Source organism: Leptidea sinapis, chromosome 2 (genome assembly GCF_905404315.1).
Source record: "Leptidea sinapis chromosome 2, ilLepSina1.1, whole genome shotgun sequence".
Lineage (NCBI taxonomy): Eukaryota > Metazoa > Arthropoda > Insecta > Lepidoptera > Pieridae > Leptidea > Leptidea sinapis.
Window position 1 is genome coordinate 25392012 of NC_066266.1, and position 16913 is coordinate 25408924.

The 16913-nt window shown below is 33.5% G+C and overlaps 1 protein-coding gene across 1 annotated transcript; it reads right to left on the reverse strand.

The window, feature by feature from the left end:
• Positions 1-14955: 14955 nt before the first annotated feature.
• LOC126972676 (zinc finger protein 239-like) lies at positions 14956-16203 on the reverse strand. The gene has a single exon (XM_050819565.1). The coding sequence runs from the start codon at positions 16196-16198 to the stop codon at positions 15053-15055; it is 1146 nt and encodes a 381-aa protein (XP_050675522.1). The 5' UTR covers positions 16199-16203; the 3' UTR covers positions 14956-15052.
• Positions 16204-16913: the final 710 nt, after the last annotated feature.

The following is a 16913-nucleotide window of genomic DNA, read 5'->3' on the forward strand; positions in this document are numbered from 1 at the left end:
TATGGTCATAACTTTGACGAAACGAGCATTACATTTTACAGCATAATAATGTTACCCTTCCATTTTCGGATGTCATTTGGTTAAAAGCAATTATTAACTGAATATAGTGTAGTATATCTTTGCACAGTAATGTTACAGCATTCAGTCATTTGTAACTCATTCATTCTAAAACGCTGGGTTAGTAAACCGTTGGATAAAAATACATGATGAACACGAAAAAAAGTGGCTTGTTAACAACTAAGCCAGTAGCTAACAGTGGAACTTTACTATGTTCCAAAAACGCGACTATGCCAGATAGTGCACAGTACCTACACGTTATGATGCCGCTCGGAAACCCCTTCGCTATCCCGGTTTGTAGGTACTGTTTTGTTATTTATATATGTACTAGCTGACCCGACTGACGTAGTTCTGTAGATAATAAAAAAATACTGTTTTATAGGAATTTGCCAAAAATATTTCAAAATATCAAGAATTATTTCGTAAAGAATGCTCCCTGTTGTTATAATGAAATTGGTTCAAAAAAAAAAAAACAATTATTGAAAATAAAAATAATTATGGGTCCCGATTCGAAATAAAAACTATCCTATCTCTCAAGTTGGACCAAACTGCACTCCATGAAGTAATCCCCATTAAAATCCGTTCATTAGTTTAGGAGTCCATTGAGGACAAACAACGTGTCACGTAATTTATATATATTATAAGATTATAAAGAAACTCATACATAGGAACAAATTTTAAGAACGGGCTGTAAATCTTTTACTTTTGTGTTTAATCTTTTATTCTTAAATGTAACAATATTGTGGAGTTACCGTTTAGTTTCAATAACGTTACTTATGCTATAATCCCGAATCAACCATTTCATAGTTGGTAGTGTCACGTGAACGTACTGTTTAAATTCTCTTTTCCGTCACGTCTGGTGTCTGCCGGGTCCGCTGCGCCGTGTCAAAGAGGATGTAAGCACTAGATAATAAAAGGCGAGACTGCCTAAGTAAAAATTGAAATTTAGTTTAGTATGAAACGTGCAGTAAGACTTGAAATAAGCTTGAAATAGCTTGAAACAATATTATGGCGACGAAGTATAATCCGGCTAAGTTTGAAAGCGAACAGTTGCTTAATACGTAGTGGATTTTGGCTATCTCCGTTTTTTACAAGATTATAGCCGTCACCTGTCAATCTATCAATGACTGCACGTTTCATACAATCGATGGTATGTTCCGATATGCACTGCGACCACTGTACAGTGTAGTATACTGTGAAGCCGTTCCTTTATAGCCAGTTATACTGGTTACTATTTAAATCGGAACGTTATTCCGTTTACTGTCAGCCGCATTTTTTTGACGCAGCATTCAAATGAGTGTATTAAAATTTTTCTAGTTCATTAAAAAATCTTTTGTTGGAGTACTGTCAAATTAAAAATATTTTAGGCACTCGAGTGGTTTAGACTGCTCACGTGATCAAAGTACTGCGAGTACCTTACCGCGTAACCGCCAGTACTCACAGTAGAATATGACGGCGATTTATGACGTCATATATTTCCCTAGGGTACTGCGGCAGTATACTGGCAGTCCATAACTGAACGAATTTTTCTACAGTGATAGCGCAGTGCAGTGCTCGCAGTGCATATCGGAACATACCCCGAGTGAATCGCTTATTTCTTAGAGAGTTTCGCTGACTACGGCACGATACGATTTTCTTAGATAATTTATATTTACATCGTAAAACACAACATCGCACCATATTTCCTTCGATTCTACTTAAAAATTGTCACTGATGTTGAATAAATAGTGGATACTTCACACGTTTCACAAAATATCTGTGCAGCGCTGTCAAGTTTGTTTAGCACACCGGGTGTGCTGACCTTGAAAAAACCGTCACGCATGGCGAAACAAAAAATCTAATCACTCTATCTCATTTCTTTACATAAGACTCGCATAAGTTTTTCTTTTTCTCGTGTGAGTGAGACGGAAGCTATCAATTAGTCTAGTTACTATACTTGGTCTATTATTATGTGTTTTATATTATTTTGCTACAGAATATGTCTATGAGTCTCAAGGAGTCTGCAGATGTTTGTTTAATGTGCAATAAGGTAATACGGCATGAGGCAATACCAGTGGGAGGCTCCTTTGCACAGGATGCCGGCTAGATTATGGGTACCACATCGGCGCCTATTTCTGCCGTGAAGCAGTATTGTGAAACTGTGTTTCGGTCTGAAGGGCGCCGTAGCTAGTTAAATTACTGGTACACACACACGTAGATAGGGTTGTAGAAATAAGTTTTCTGAAACCTACATATATAAGGCTTAATTATAAATTGCTTTAATAAGTAGATTATAAGTAATTTTGTATATATATTTTACTATCAAATACAGAAATTTGGAATTTGATTTATTTTTCCTTTTTTATCATTAATTATAATAATATTTTTGCCATTCACTTTAAATGTATCCTCATAATTATTAGACTCCTTGTTATTTTACGCACAATAACAAATCACATTGTCACAAACAATAACAAAAAAATCATCGTTTGTGATCTGTGTAATGATTATATTATGTATGACTCAACAGATATAGGTGTAAAGCACAAACAATAAAACACACAGTTTTTGTTCTTTATTAAAGAAATAGCTATTTGTTCAAATCACGAATTGGCGAAGTAATCTAGAATTGAATTTCTAATTAAGACTGACTGAGGTAGTGAGTGATTTAAAGGCACGAGCCAAAAAAAAATTTGCTCCCGTGTGAAACATACAACTTTTCATCTCGAGTAGCGAGAAAAGTGTTATAGGTTATAATAGTAAGAGAAATAAATAAGATAATAAATTTTTGTGACACTGAGATAATACGCAAGGCTAAAATGAGTTTCGGAACGCACCGGATCGCATTGTTTATTTTTTTAACGCGGAGTAATTCCCGGATGTGTGGTCACGTGGGGGGTCACAAATTTAAATCACTTTGCCTCACGCTCGCAGCAAAAACGCTTTTTGCTGCGAGTTTTCACGTAGCAATAGCTCCCTTTTCGTGCTGGAGAGGTGAAAAAAAAAAATACAAAACAACGTAATTCAAGGCAATTATTACAGACGGTGGCGGCCATTTGTAAATTGTGCCATAAACCTGACATTTTAATTTTAATAATTTGAATTTTCCTTAGAGCACATGATTTACTAAACCAGCAGCGACATCTCTGTGCAGGTTTTGTACTTTATAAAATACGAATATTTTGTTCTTACTACTGCAATCTTTTGGTACTTTTAATTTTGAATCGTTATGCGTGTACTTTATTTAAAAATTACATTATTAACGTGAAACAGTATCAAAAAATAAGGAAACATGAAGTTTGAGTATTTTTACGCGACTTACATGAGTACCTAAGCCAAAAAATGTAAATGAATAAAAAGAACAGGTGTATTAAGTAGTTACTTTCAGCCTTATACTGACATAGATTTTATACTTATTATTTATTGTTTACATAATTAGTTATTACCAGCTGGCCCGGCAAATTATTTTTAGAATTAGACCGTTTCTTGGACACTGCAGCATTACTTTATTTATCTAAAATAAAAGAATTTCTAAAATTAATGTAGTCTAAGTTACTCCTTATTACATCAGCTACCTGCCAATAAAAGCTCTGTCAAAATCAGTCCAGCCATTTCAGAGATTAGCCGGAACAAACAGACAGACTGACAAAAATTGTAAAAAATGTTATTATATACATATACATGTATAGATTTATGAAGAAGTTCTGCAAAGGACTTTTTTGAAAAGAAAACCCATTACTTGTAAATATTTTTATTTAAGATCTCAAAGACTAAGTAGACTTTTAAAGTCATAATTTAATAAATTTATTACTCTATTTTTTAACACATGTGAAACATTCGAAATTATAAGATTTTAACAATAATTATTATTAGTTAACATTCAATGAAAACAAATAAATATGCAATGAACCCCAAAAAAAAATAATTTCGGGTAAACATGTTTATAGTTCTTTCATATTATTCATAATAAGTAAATCTAAAATTGAACATACACAAATAAAAATAACTTCTTTAACTAACACAAATAAAATGTGAAAAACAAAATTTTATGAACGATGCGGGTTTCGAACCCACGACCTTCGCCGTTCCGTGCCGGTGCTCTAACCAACTGAGCTAACCGTTCGAGTACCACCTCGTTATAAAATTTTGTTTTCTTTGTACAGCTCTCGGTACTCGGTTACCTCAGTTGGTTAGAGCACTGGCACGGAACGCAGGAGGTTGTGGGTTCGAATGCCTCATCGTTCATAAAATTTTTATTTGTGTGTTAATCCTAGAAGTGAGAGTTATCACTTTAAAAACATAACATATTGAACATTCAATTTTATAAAGCACAGAAAAAAAAGGAAGTGATAAATATCAGCAATAATAAACGAGATTGCACAAAAAAAACATATAAAATTAGTTTCTATCATTTATAAGTATGTCCATATAGACTCTTGCTGTTAACACAGGGCATTACTTATGTGATACAATTAGTCACTTTGTTTTAGTGTGTGTTACTGAAAATAGTGGCTAGCAGTTTCTCACTATTTTTTTTGTGTTCACAGCCTATCTAGACATACAGATTATCTAAGAAAATCACAAATAGGTATGTAATGTACTCTGGCCTTACTGAATGTAGGATAATGTGTTTTTTTTTTAATGAAAATAAGGGACAAGACGAGCCAGATGTTCAGCTGATGGTAATTGATACCCTGCTAATTACAATGCAGTGCCACTCAGGATTCTTGTAAGACCCAAAAATACTGAGTGGCACTACAACTGCGCTCTTCACCTTGAGACAAGAATGTAAGATGTTAAGTCTCATTTGCCCAGTAATTTCACTAGCTATGGCACCCTTCAGACCGGAACTCAGTAATGCTTCATGGCAGAAAAAGGATAATATGTGTATTCGTAAGTCATAATGTGGAGACTGTCCAATGATAGGAGATTTGAGATTTCTAATCAAATCAAAATCACTTCATTTATGTAAGTAGGTCACAGAAATGACTATTTTTCTTATTAAATTTAACACCACTTTGCAGAGTTGAGCCGAGAGTTACCGCCATTTGATGCAGAATTCATCCTAGATGGTTTATAGCTACTTATTTTTCGAATTCCAGTGTTCCTTCCTTTTAAATTTGTCCAGCAAAGTGGCCTGGAACGGCTGGTTTTGAATAAAAACCGAACAAGAGTTATTGAGTAGTATAGTTGTAGCATCACAAATAAATATGATGTAAAAATAAAAATAATGGTATTTTGTGAGCATTGTATTAGCTCTCTACTTTCCTTTGTCAAGGGATATGGTGTATATGACTTTATAGTAACATAAAAGTTATGTACAACTCCATAATCATGCCATCATAATAATTATAAAATACCCCTCAAAGGCCAGCAATACTCTTATGATTGTTGTGGTGTTAAATGTGTCACCGGTACACTCATTTGCCATCCTTGTAGATGAATCAGATAATAAATTCCCTAAATACCAAATATGGTTTTACCATGAACACGACTAACATGTCTTTTGAGACATGCATCAGATTTATAATACTTCAGACAGACTTTACATTCAATTTTCAAATCACTATGTGTAACTTTATGTCTCAACAAATACTTCTTTGAAGAAAATGTTCTATCACAAATATCACATGAAAGATTCTCTGTTGCATGTACAGCTGTTTTGTGCACTTTAACATGCAAAGAAGATTTAAATGTCTTATTACATACATCACAAGATTCAGCATGTTCCACGGGTGGATGTGTGGCTTTCATGTGCCTATGATGCAATATTTTATCCGTAAATACCTTAAAACATATCTCACAAGATATTTCAGTAACTTGTACTTTCAAATTTGCTTCCGGAATATTATTATATGTAATATAAGTTTCAAAGTTTTCCTTTAAACCGTGACAGATTCGTAAATGCTTCTTTGCAATCTGCGGGGTTTTATATGGTTTGTGACATAATGTACATCTGGGTCGAGAAAGCGGGTGAACATTATTCATATGTTTTTTATATCTAACATATGAATTGAAAATGTTATTGCATGGACACTTGTATTCTACATCATCACTAGCATGACTATAGTTTATATGTTTCTTTAACAATGTCTCGATTTTAAATGTTTTATCACACTGGGGGCATTTGATATTCTCTTCAAAAGTATGCACATTTCTTACATGTAATTTCAACTTACGTTTTCCATTACACTTTTTGCCACACTGCGGACACAAAACAGGTGCTACATCTGTATGGGTATAATATATGTGATTGTCAAGGCGTCGTTTGCTAAGAAACGTTTTACCACAAACATTACATGTTATTTCTTTTGTATTACTATGTACTGCATGATTGTGATTCCATAAATACTCCTTTGATTTGAAAGTTCTGAAACATTGTGTACATTCGATGTTTTCTGATTCTTCTAAATGTACAGTACGAAGGTGTTGTTTTAGGTTTGCCCGATTTTTAAGTGTTCGTTGACATTTCGGGCAAGGGAGTCGATTTTTCTTACCATTTGCATAAACTTTATCGACCATATCTTTATTTCGGAAGTCTTGAAGATTCTGTTGAACAGTTTCTTGATTTATATCATCTTGGCTGATTTCTGCTTCATTACCTAATACATTAATTTCAGGCTTTATAATTATTTCTTCTATATCCATGATAAATACGTTGTAAGGACTACGGAGATAACTCTTGCTTAATTAAAGGACGGTGGATAATTCACGAAGCTTTAGAGACACTCTACTATGTTTCAATAACATTATATTATTATTGTAGTTAATATTACATATTATTTACTTTAAATGCAAGAAAACATTGAAGTTTATACTCAAACAGAATACACTACGTTCATTTATACTGAAAAGGAAAACTCAAGACTTTATATTTAACTTAGACTATGGATCTCTATCTACTATCTACTCTTAGAATAATAGCAAAGAGATAATATTATCTATCTATTATATTAGTTAATATTCTAGGATCTACTGCTAGGTACTTTATTTATGCTACTATCAAAGAGAATAAAATCATTACCTAGTCATTGACGTCACACACGTCTTCTAGTCTATTTTATTTATTTCTATTTTTTTTTGGAATTTTAAGACCTGGTAACTAAAACCTTTATGTTAAGAATTAATTATTATTTATGTAATAACTATGTATGACGTAATCACATAAATAATAATTAATGGTAATAAACACGGAGGAGTAAAATAATAAGGACTCCGTGTCAACAATAAGCCAGTTAACGTGTAAAATGTAAATACATAGTGACACTCGCACACTTACACAATTATAAGCCGATCAGCCGCCATTATGACATCTGCCATTGCCTGTGACGGATCAGTTTACATCACATTTAAATATTTTTAAAATGCTGTGTATTGAGAAATTGTGTAAAAACAATGCTAGTTTAGCTGTACCTACAACCAATAATATCAATTAATACAAATGTCTAATATCTAACTTGTAACGTAATACCTTCGTAGCATTATAGATCGTAGAAATATTAATCGTGCATAATATCTGTAATAAGCGTATGCCGAAAGATTCGTTCTGAAAAGAACATTTTATTTTATATAACGTAATATAAGCTCTGATAAGAACCATTTCATAATGCTGTACATCAACTCATAGAATCATACAGATCACCAGTAGTCACCATCGAAGTACAAGCATCGTCACGTTCTCCCGACGACCGCAGATATACTCACGTGATCAGTCATATGCTCCGCGTTAGCGTACTCGACTGACGCGTCGGGGCGTCGATCACTATTCATGCAATTTTAATCAATGAGCGACAGAGTAGGTGCTAAATGCTCATTGACATCGTATGATCGAGGTTCGACGCAAGTTTACACAAGCCCGCGCTCGCTGGCCGGTTTACTGCGGTAGCATTAGTTTTAGAGCGAGATAGAACACATAATATTATTCTCAATTCTTAACACTTAACACGAGGAACAAACATAAACTTGTTATGCCTACTACTCGGTTTAGTCGAGTTAGTAAGTCTTTTATTGGGCGATGTATATGCTTCTACAATATGATCCCAGAAAATGTACAAAACAAATGTGTTACGAAATTTAAAAGAATTGTTAAAAAATGATTGTTCGGGAAAGGTTACATTTACATAACATACATTAGTTAGCATAAATGATTTTCTTAATGACACCATACACTGGGAATGCAGCGAACACCCTCAGGCTCTTAAATTATTAATGTTTTATATATAAAAAAGCCCGCTGGGTTTCTTGCGCCCGTTCTTCTCAGGTCTGAGGCAGTCTATATTGAATTGAATGGATGGTAGTATTTACGTTCAATAAGTGATTTTGAATAAAAATATTTGAATTTGGATAATACAAAATTAAACTACTTAGCCAATCACAATTAAGTATTCTATAAAATTTACTAACAAATAAAAAAAACATAAACACCTATTGGTAGACACCTTACCTACCTATGATGAATATGGATGTTTGTTTCCGAGTCATGAATGTTTAAATGTATTTATGTATGTTTAAGTAAGTATATTGTATTAAATATATCGTTGTCTTGTAACCCATAACACAGGCTATATATGCTTAACTTGGGGCAAGATAATTTGTGTAAAAAGTGTGTCAATATTATAATATTATATTGGTGCTACCAACAGTTAAATTCAAATAAGAAATAGCCTTATAACTCAATTCCTCCACCTTGTTCGGTAACGCCAAATCACTTGCAAGCTATTCAAACTTGATTCACATAATGACGTTAATAATATTGCCCAGCGCTGAGTTTTGCATTTTCACAGATAATGTCGTTAGCGATAAACCACTGCTCTAATCGCAACTTAAGGCGAAGAGTAAGCAGAAAGCACGCAAACATGGTGTTTTTAGACAAGTTTTGTGGTGAAAGTACAGCATTTCTAGCTATGAACACTACTTAATCCTGTTACACATATCCTTAAGTCTTATTTGTAGGTTGCTAATGCTTGCTGTTGGTTATAGTTAACACTGCCGAGCCTTTTTGAACTACCACTTTTCTTTAAAGTTAAACAAGTTTTTTGGCATGACGTGACGCATTTTTTTGGTACTTCTCTCAGAAAAGTTATTCTTATAGCTTGTACTTTTTTGTGTAGGTTCATTTATTCAGATTAGTAGTGAATAACGAGGATTGTAAGCATATAAACTGTTTACCACGCAAGAATTTTGAAAATATTGGCTTTGTTACATAGATGGCGGGCCGGCAGCCGTGAACTCATATCGCTCAAGGTCGCTGGCATTTAGTGTCGCCTTAAAGTTATTCCACTCTTACGTGAAGTGGTCAAACGTCGAAAGAACACCATAAGTCGCTCCAGTGGACATATTTCAAACAAATACGTTAGTTCGCTCGTCGCCAAGTGTTATGTATTTGCACATTAGTTATAGGTAGGACGCACGTCAATCAAACTCGCTAGTCGGTTGCACACGGATTTATTAGTAATAGACTAAATAGCTAATAGAATACACATACAAACATTTAGGTGCGCATTCGCAACTACATATGACTTATAACTATAACAGTAATGTTACTACTAATTCTAGTGGGTTTCATAAGATACATAATAGCTTTAAGGGTAAATGTATACACTTTTATAATAAAGTCCCAGCCACTGTGCAGGCATTATCCATAAATAAATTTAAATGTTTTATAAAAAAATGGCTCTGTCATAAATCCTTTTACTCCACTGCTGAATATCTAAATGATCGGACAGCCTGGGACTAGATTGTGATTATTTTATAGCGATAGAAATGACTGTACAATATTGTATATTTTTATCGAAAAGAGCGCAAAAAAAGAATGATGGGAGAGTTTCTTGCGCCGCTTCTTCTCTCTCAGAGCGCCATTTGTTTCCGAAGCGGTAGTACTATCTAGTAGTTATTAGAAATGACATTAAAAATACTGATTCTAAAGGAATCAATTTTGAGAAAATAAATGCCTTTTATTGAAATGAAATGAAATTTATTTATTGTGTCGGATACAGTATACATTATAGATCTTAAATTTATTGTAGTGTCTTCTATTGGGCTAATTTAAATGAACATGCAAAAAATTTACTTAAAATTAAAAAAAATCCTTAACACTATAAATTTATTTTGTCAATTAACCATTAAAACAGGAGTCCAGTATTTAAGTTTCTTATTTCTAGATGTAATTGATTAAATAATTTTATACACACTATTTATGTATAATGTTGTTCTGGGACAGTGGCCATAAACCAGTGTATCCGGAAATCTGGTGGAACGAGGATTCAATTCAATGGCCCTTCTAAATAAATGACTATTGTGTTTTACAAATTTACACGCTTCAAATATATAAATATGGGGCAATTTGCACAAAATATTTAAATATTTTAAATAAGTCTTTACATGAATAGGTCGGACAACATATACAACGAATTTTTTTGAGCAACAAATGCTTGATGTACTCCTGTGCCATTTCCCCAGATGAGAAGACCGTATCTGAGTACTGAAGCGACATATCCATAGTACGCCATTAAAGATAACTTATTAGAAGTCATTCTCCTCAGTCTTCTAAGGACATACACAAATCTATAAATTTTAGAGAATACTTTATCTGTGTTCAGAGAAATTAAGGTCATTATCTAAGATAACACCTAAAAATAGAATACTGTCAAATTTTTCAATATTAATTCCATTATAATTAATATTTAGATCAGTTTGTCTACGTCCTTTTACACAAAATTGCATATATTTCGTTTTCAATAAATTCACAACTAATTCATTTCAAAGTACAGTTAATGTTCGATTCATATTCATTAAAATTATCAGTATAAGAGGACACGAGTATCGATATATCATAAGCAAACATAAAACAACGGTGTTGAGTTATTTTTTCAAAGCCATGAATATAAATAATAAACGACAAAGGACCTAAAACGGTTCCCTGAGGAATCATCATAATCATCAGATAAAAAATCGAAGGATTTCTGTACTGGGATAACGTATTTTAATTTAATTTATTTTATTTGGAAAACTTACATATTAATTTTAAGTTAAAGTTTTCGCATATTAATTCTAATAACACATAGCATTATACATATACAACTTTTTTTTTTAGTATTAGTATTATATAAAATATGTTGAAGATTACATAGGTTTGTTTATGGTACGGTACATTTATTATGTTCAAAGATAATTTAAACACTACGTTCGTTTATGATTATATTCACAGTTAGGGAAACACATTAAACCAGTTTTTAGTCATTTTTAATCTGCTAGAATTTGTGGATGAATTAAACAGGTCAAACTCAGGAAAGCCTTTAAGGTTATTTATGTAGTGAGATGCTCTTGAGAAGAATGAGTTTTGTTTATAATTTGTCGCGCAATGGGGTATATGTATATATTTAGGATGTCTTGCGGAGATTCCGGGAATATTTAAATTTATGTTCGGGAGAAGATGTGGAGCGTCAATAAGACATTGTGCTATTTTTATTAAGAAAAGAATATCAGCTATTTTGCGTCTCTCATGGAGTGGTAATATATGATATCTCCTGCATCTTGACTCATAATCACTGTCGTATGTCTTGCACTTATATTCAAGGTATTTAACAAATCTGCGTTGGATTGATTCTAATCTGTTACTGTTACAATACTGAGGGTTCCAAATTTGTGTACAATACACGAGTATGCTACGAACATAGGTGCAACACAACGTTTTTATAACATTGATACTTGAGAATTGGGAACAGGATCTCTTGATAAATCCCATACATGGTTAGCTCTATTAGCGATGTTTTAGATGTGTTTATCATAATATGAAAGAGTCGTGAATTACGCCTAGATCACGTATCTCATTTACAATTTTGAGTGGATGACCATTAAGTGAATATTGAAATTTAATAAAATTAGGCTTACGGGTAAATGTATAGCGTAACATTTCGGGACGTTCAGATGGCCTACCATCAACTTTTAATAAGCGATGCGAATCCGATGCAGTTCAGTTTAGGTACCTAAACTGAATCAATAAAATTCGTACCATGAAGTGCCTTTTACTGAATGGCGTTTGGGTCGCTTATGAAGAGTGAACGAAATAAAATTGCGTTTCGAAACCTAAAATGAAATGATTTTAGAGGTTTAATGCGTAGAAAATACTAAAAATACATTTTAAAATTGCGCAATTGGGGCGAATTATAAACCATGAAGCCCTTTTTTATACTTATTAATATTAATAGTAATATAAATAAATATAGTTTCTTTGAATTACAAATAAAATGTTTGCTTATGTGTTTTCGTAAAAATAACGAGTTATAAACGCACTAGGGATGGCGATCTCAAATCGATTAATCGAAGAATTGATATGTCGTACTGAATCGATTCAGTGAATCGATATTTTACCCTTGAAAATCGACTTTAGATTTTTGTTTTGGTAAAAAAACAAATATTTAGAATTGGCTGAATGTACTCACAATATTACGGCTTTGCCAGTTAAAGGTTTAATTACTTAAAAACTCGCGAGATGGTGGTGTGCTTAGTTTTCGTCGCTTCTCTTTAGTAAAAAAAAAGTTACGTTGGTAATCTTTGACTTTGTTGATTGATAGTGCGTCGTTGTTTTGTCTTGTTATTATTCATTCATTTTTTTATATATATGCCTTGATTGGTTGATTGTTGTAATATACATACTGTGATTAGGGAAATTTTTGTTACGGAAAAAAGTTAAAAGGTTTGTTACGGAATAATAATCAATAGAGAGTAAGTAAAACGCTTTTAATTTTTTACTTTGATGCATTTTTTTTAAGTTTGTTCTATTAGTTGCTATTGTTAAATCTAATCGTGTATGTAAGCCATTTAAATTAGTTTACATATGAATTATCACTTATGAGCATTGAAATAACTATGTGGAATGCTTAATTAATAAAGTGTTCATATTTTACTATTACTTTATGTCCATTGATCTGTATAACCTCAAATTGTTTATACTTTACAGACAAAATAATAAAGCTCTCGTTTTTTTTAATCAATTGCCGATTTTACTCCAATTTTACCTTAATTAAGTGAAATCAGTTTAAGCAGAAAGAAACCTGCAGGCCAATTGCGTATCTCAGTTGACAGGTAATAGTGATGATCACTTGAGGAAGTGTACATCAGTTAGTTGTCAAACATCACTTTCCGTATTGACTATCGTCAGTGGACAACTGTGATGACGTCATGAGCACCTTAAACTCTCTTAACTTTTTAATGTAACAAATACATTTAGAAAATAAATGTCTTCTTTTATATCTGATCTGATATTTTGTTATGGTAATAAAAATAATTTTAATTATCGAATTCCCTGAACTAAAACAATCCTGATTTTACTGATAAGAGATCCCAGATATTGTTTATTATGGTATCATTCTTGTTTTTCATAAAATGGATTTATATTTACATTGTAAATACACATTCGACTTTTTAGACCTCGATTTTTTTATGAATCGATTTATCAGAATACGATTTGAATCGATTTAAAAATCGTTTTATTTTGGACACATTAATTATAATGTTACTTCTATATTGACAGGAACTATGAATGAAACTATCGTTCTGAGCGTTATTATCTTTCACTTGATGTACAGCATTATGAAATGGTTCTTATAAGAGCTATATCTATCTTATAGAGTATATAAAATAATATGTTCTTTTGAGAACGAATATTTCGGCATACGCTTATTACAGTTAATATGCACGATTAATATTTCTACGATCTATAATGGTACGAAGGTATTACGTTACAAGTTAGATATTAGACATTTGTATTAATTGATGTTATTGGTTGTAGGTACAGCTACAAACATAAATATATTAATTTATCATAAGGATTTATTATCATAAGGGAAGGGAAACAGCGTGGGAGATAGCACACAGCCTTGGGGCACTCCAGCGTTCACGGGCTTTGGAATCGAGCAATAACCGTCGACAACGACCTGTATGCTGCGCCCAGTGAGGAAGCTGGAGGTCCACTTGCATAAGCTCTCGGGAAGCCCAAATGATGGAAGTTTTGCGAGGAGCGCCTTGTGCCATACACGATCAAAGGCCTTCGCTATATCCAGACCAACTGCCAGGCCTTCCCCCTTGCTTTCAATAGCCGCCGCCCATCTATGTGTTAGGTATACCAGAAGATCGCCAGTCGACCGACCATGGCGAAAGCCGTATTGCCGGTCGTTGATCAACTGGTGACCCTCAAGGTATACCAAGAGCTGGCGGTTAATTATGCTCTCCATGATTTTGGAGAGTAGGGAGGTTATAGCAATAGGCCTGTAGTTTGCCGGATCCGAACTGTCTCCTTTTTTTGGGATCGGATGGACAAGGGCTGACTTCCATGAATCAGGGACTACGTCTTTTGAATAAGAGTGCCGGAATAAACGCGTTAGCACCGGCGTCAACTCAGGGGGCACACGTTCTAAGCACGATTGGAGAAATGCCATCCGGCCCGCTCGACTTCCTGACGTCCAACGAAAAGAGCTCGCCTAACAGTCTTCTGTCGGAACTGTACTTCAGGCATGGAGCTCTGACATCGCGGGATGGTCGGCGGTGTTTTTCCGTTGTAGTCAAGAGTCGAGTTATAAAAAGAGTTGTAAAAAGAGTGCACAAGAGATCGGCTTTCTCTTTTGCCGTATGGGCCAGGGTGTCATTCCTCATGTGCAACGGCGGCATGGACGGTTGGTTAAAGTTACTAAGAGCAGCTTTCGACAACGACCAGAACTTGCGTGTCCCGGTCGGGTAGCTGGAAAGCTGCTCGCCAATTTTGACGACGTGCTTCGATTTCGCACGGGCGATTTGCCGCTTGAAAAAAATATTATACAACACGTTGAGAGTATCCAAAAAAAAATATAAAAATTATTAGAAAAACTAAAAAAACAAAAAAAAAAAAAACTAAAAACGAGACATCTCGACAGTTATAGTAGCAAGATAGCAAATTATAAAATAATATCTTTGGATGATCTTAGGCAAACCCATGAACAGACATTTTTCTATAAAATCATTAATGGGATGTTGGAAGATATTATTACATATGTTTTTGTAAATGTTTAACAAGAGATTGTTTTCGTTTAAATTTCTGCGGACAAATGTCGCATCTATATGGTTTATCACCGGTATGTATTCTACTATGTGTCTTCAAAGTACTAGACACATTGAATCTCTTACCACATACATTGCACGGGTAAGGTTTATCACCAGTATGTATTCTACTATGTATCTTCAAATGACAAGATTGATTGAAACTCTTACCACACACATTGCATGAGTAAGGTTTATCACCGGTATGTATTCTACTATGTATCTTCAAACGACCAGATTCACGGAAACTTTTACCACACACATTGCAAGGGTAAGGTTTATCACCGGTATGTATTCTTTTGTGGTCATTCAAATGACAAGATTGATTGAAACTCTTACCACACACATTGCATGAGTAAGGTTTATCGCCGGTATGTATTCTACTATGTGTCTTCAAACGACCAGATTCAATGAAACATTTACCACACACATTGCATTTATATGGTTTATCACCGGTATGTATTCTACTGTGTACCTTCAAAGTACTAGATACTTTGAAACTCGTACCACACACATTGCATGTATATGGTTTATCAGCAGTATGTATTCTACTATGTCTCTTCAAATAATAAGATTCTTTGAAACTCTTACCACACACATCACACGAGTAAGGCTTATCACCGGTATGTATTACTTTATGGTTGTTCAAATTACCATTTTCAGTGATACTCTGGCCACATTCATCGCGTGAGTAAGGTTTTTCACCAGTGTTTTGACCTGTATGTTGCTTTAAATAACTGCATTGATTGGACGTCGTTCCACTAACATTACTGGATTCAGACATTACACATGTATAATCTTCCTTTGAAGCATCAGGTTCGTTGGGTGTTGTTCTAGTAGTATTATCCGATTGAGACTTTTTATCTCTATATATTGTGTTATGTTTGGTTGTTTCACCAATAATACTGGTATTTGACTCTGAATGTATTTTATTAGTTCTCTTGGAAGCAATAGTTTGATTGTGCGTTGGTCCGTCAACATTGCTGGAATTCGACTTTTTTACTGGAATAATTTTCTTGGTTTTCTTCAAATCAACAGATTGCTTCAACATAGTTTCATTCTTATTACATGGATTGGTCAGTTCTGTGTACATTTCATCGTACTGTTCATTACCAGCTGCTAATCGTTTAACTGTAAAGTACAAAATTATATTATCGATATTGTTATCACCTATGTCACGTAAATTACTTTGGATGGGCTACTTAGTTAGTTATTTGCAAATAATATTTGGATTGGTATGTAAAAATAATAACATACTAATGTACGATGGGACAGATAATCATTGTAAAAGTACCTGGAGGTTGCATCAGCTGACTCAGTGGCGGATATACAGATTTGCCGCCCGTAGGCTATTAAATTTTTGCCCCCTCAAAATTTGGAGGTTATCTTATCTTAGTCCACAATCATATAATTTTTTTATTTATAAAATTCCAACTTTATGATTTGTGCTTCATCATCCGCGTTACATCAACTCAACTTTTCCCGTATGGTTAGTATCATTGAGAACTATGGTAACGTGTTAGATCCTTGATTATTTTTACAGTAAAGAATTATCAAAAAACATTATTTTATGCAAAAAATATCTCACTCATTTAGAACTTTTAAAGTAAGGTAAGGTATGTCTTAAAACTATACAATACTTACATAATATGAATAAAGATTACATAAAAAATATATATTTGACGAACGTTGATTTATTATTACTCTTACAGTTTAATAACAATACCATAGATATATATTTTCTTAATTATTTATTAGTATTATAGTTTAAGTTAAATTATAAAAGCATTACAATACTTTTTTACGAG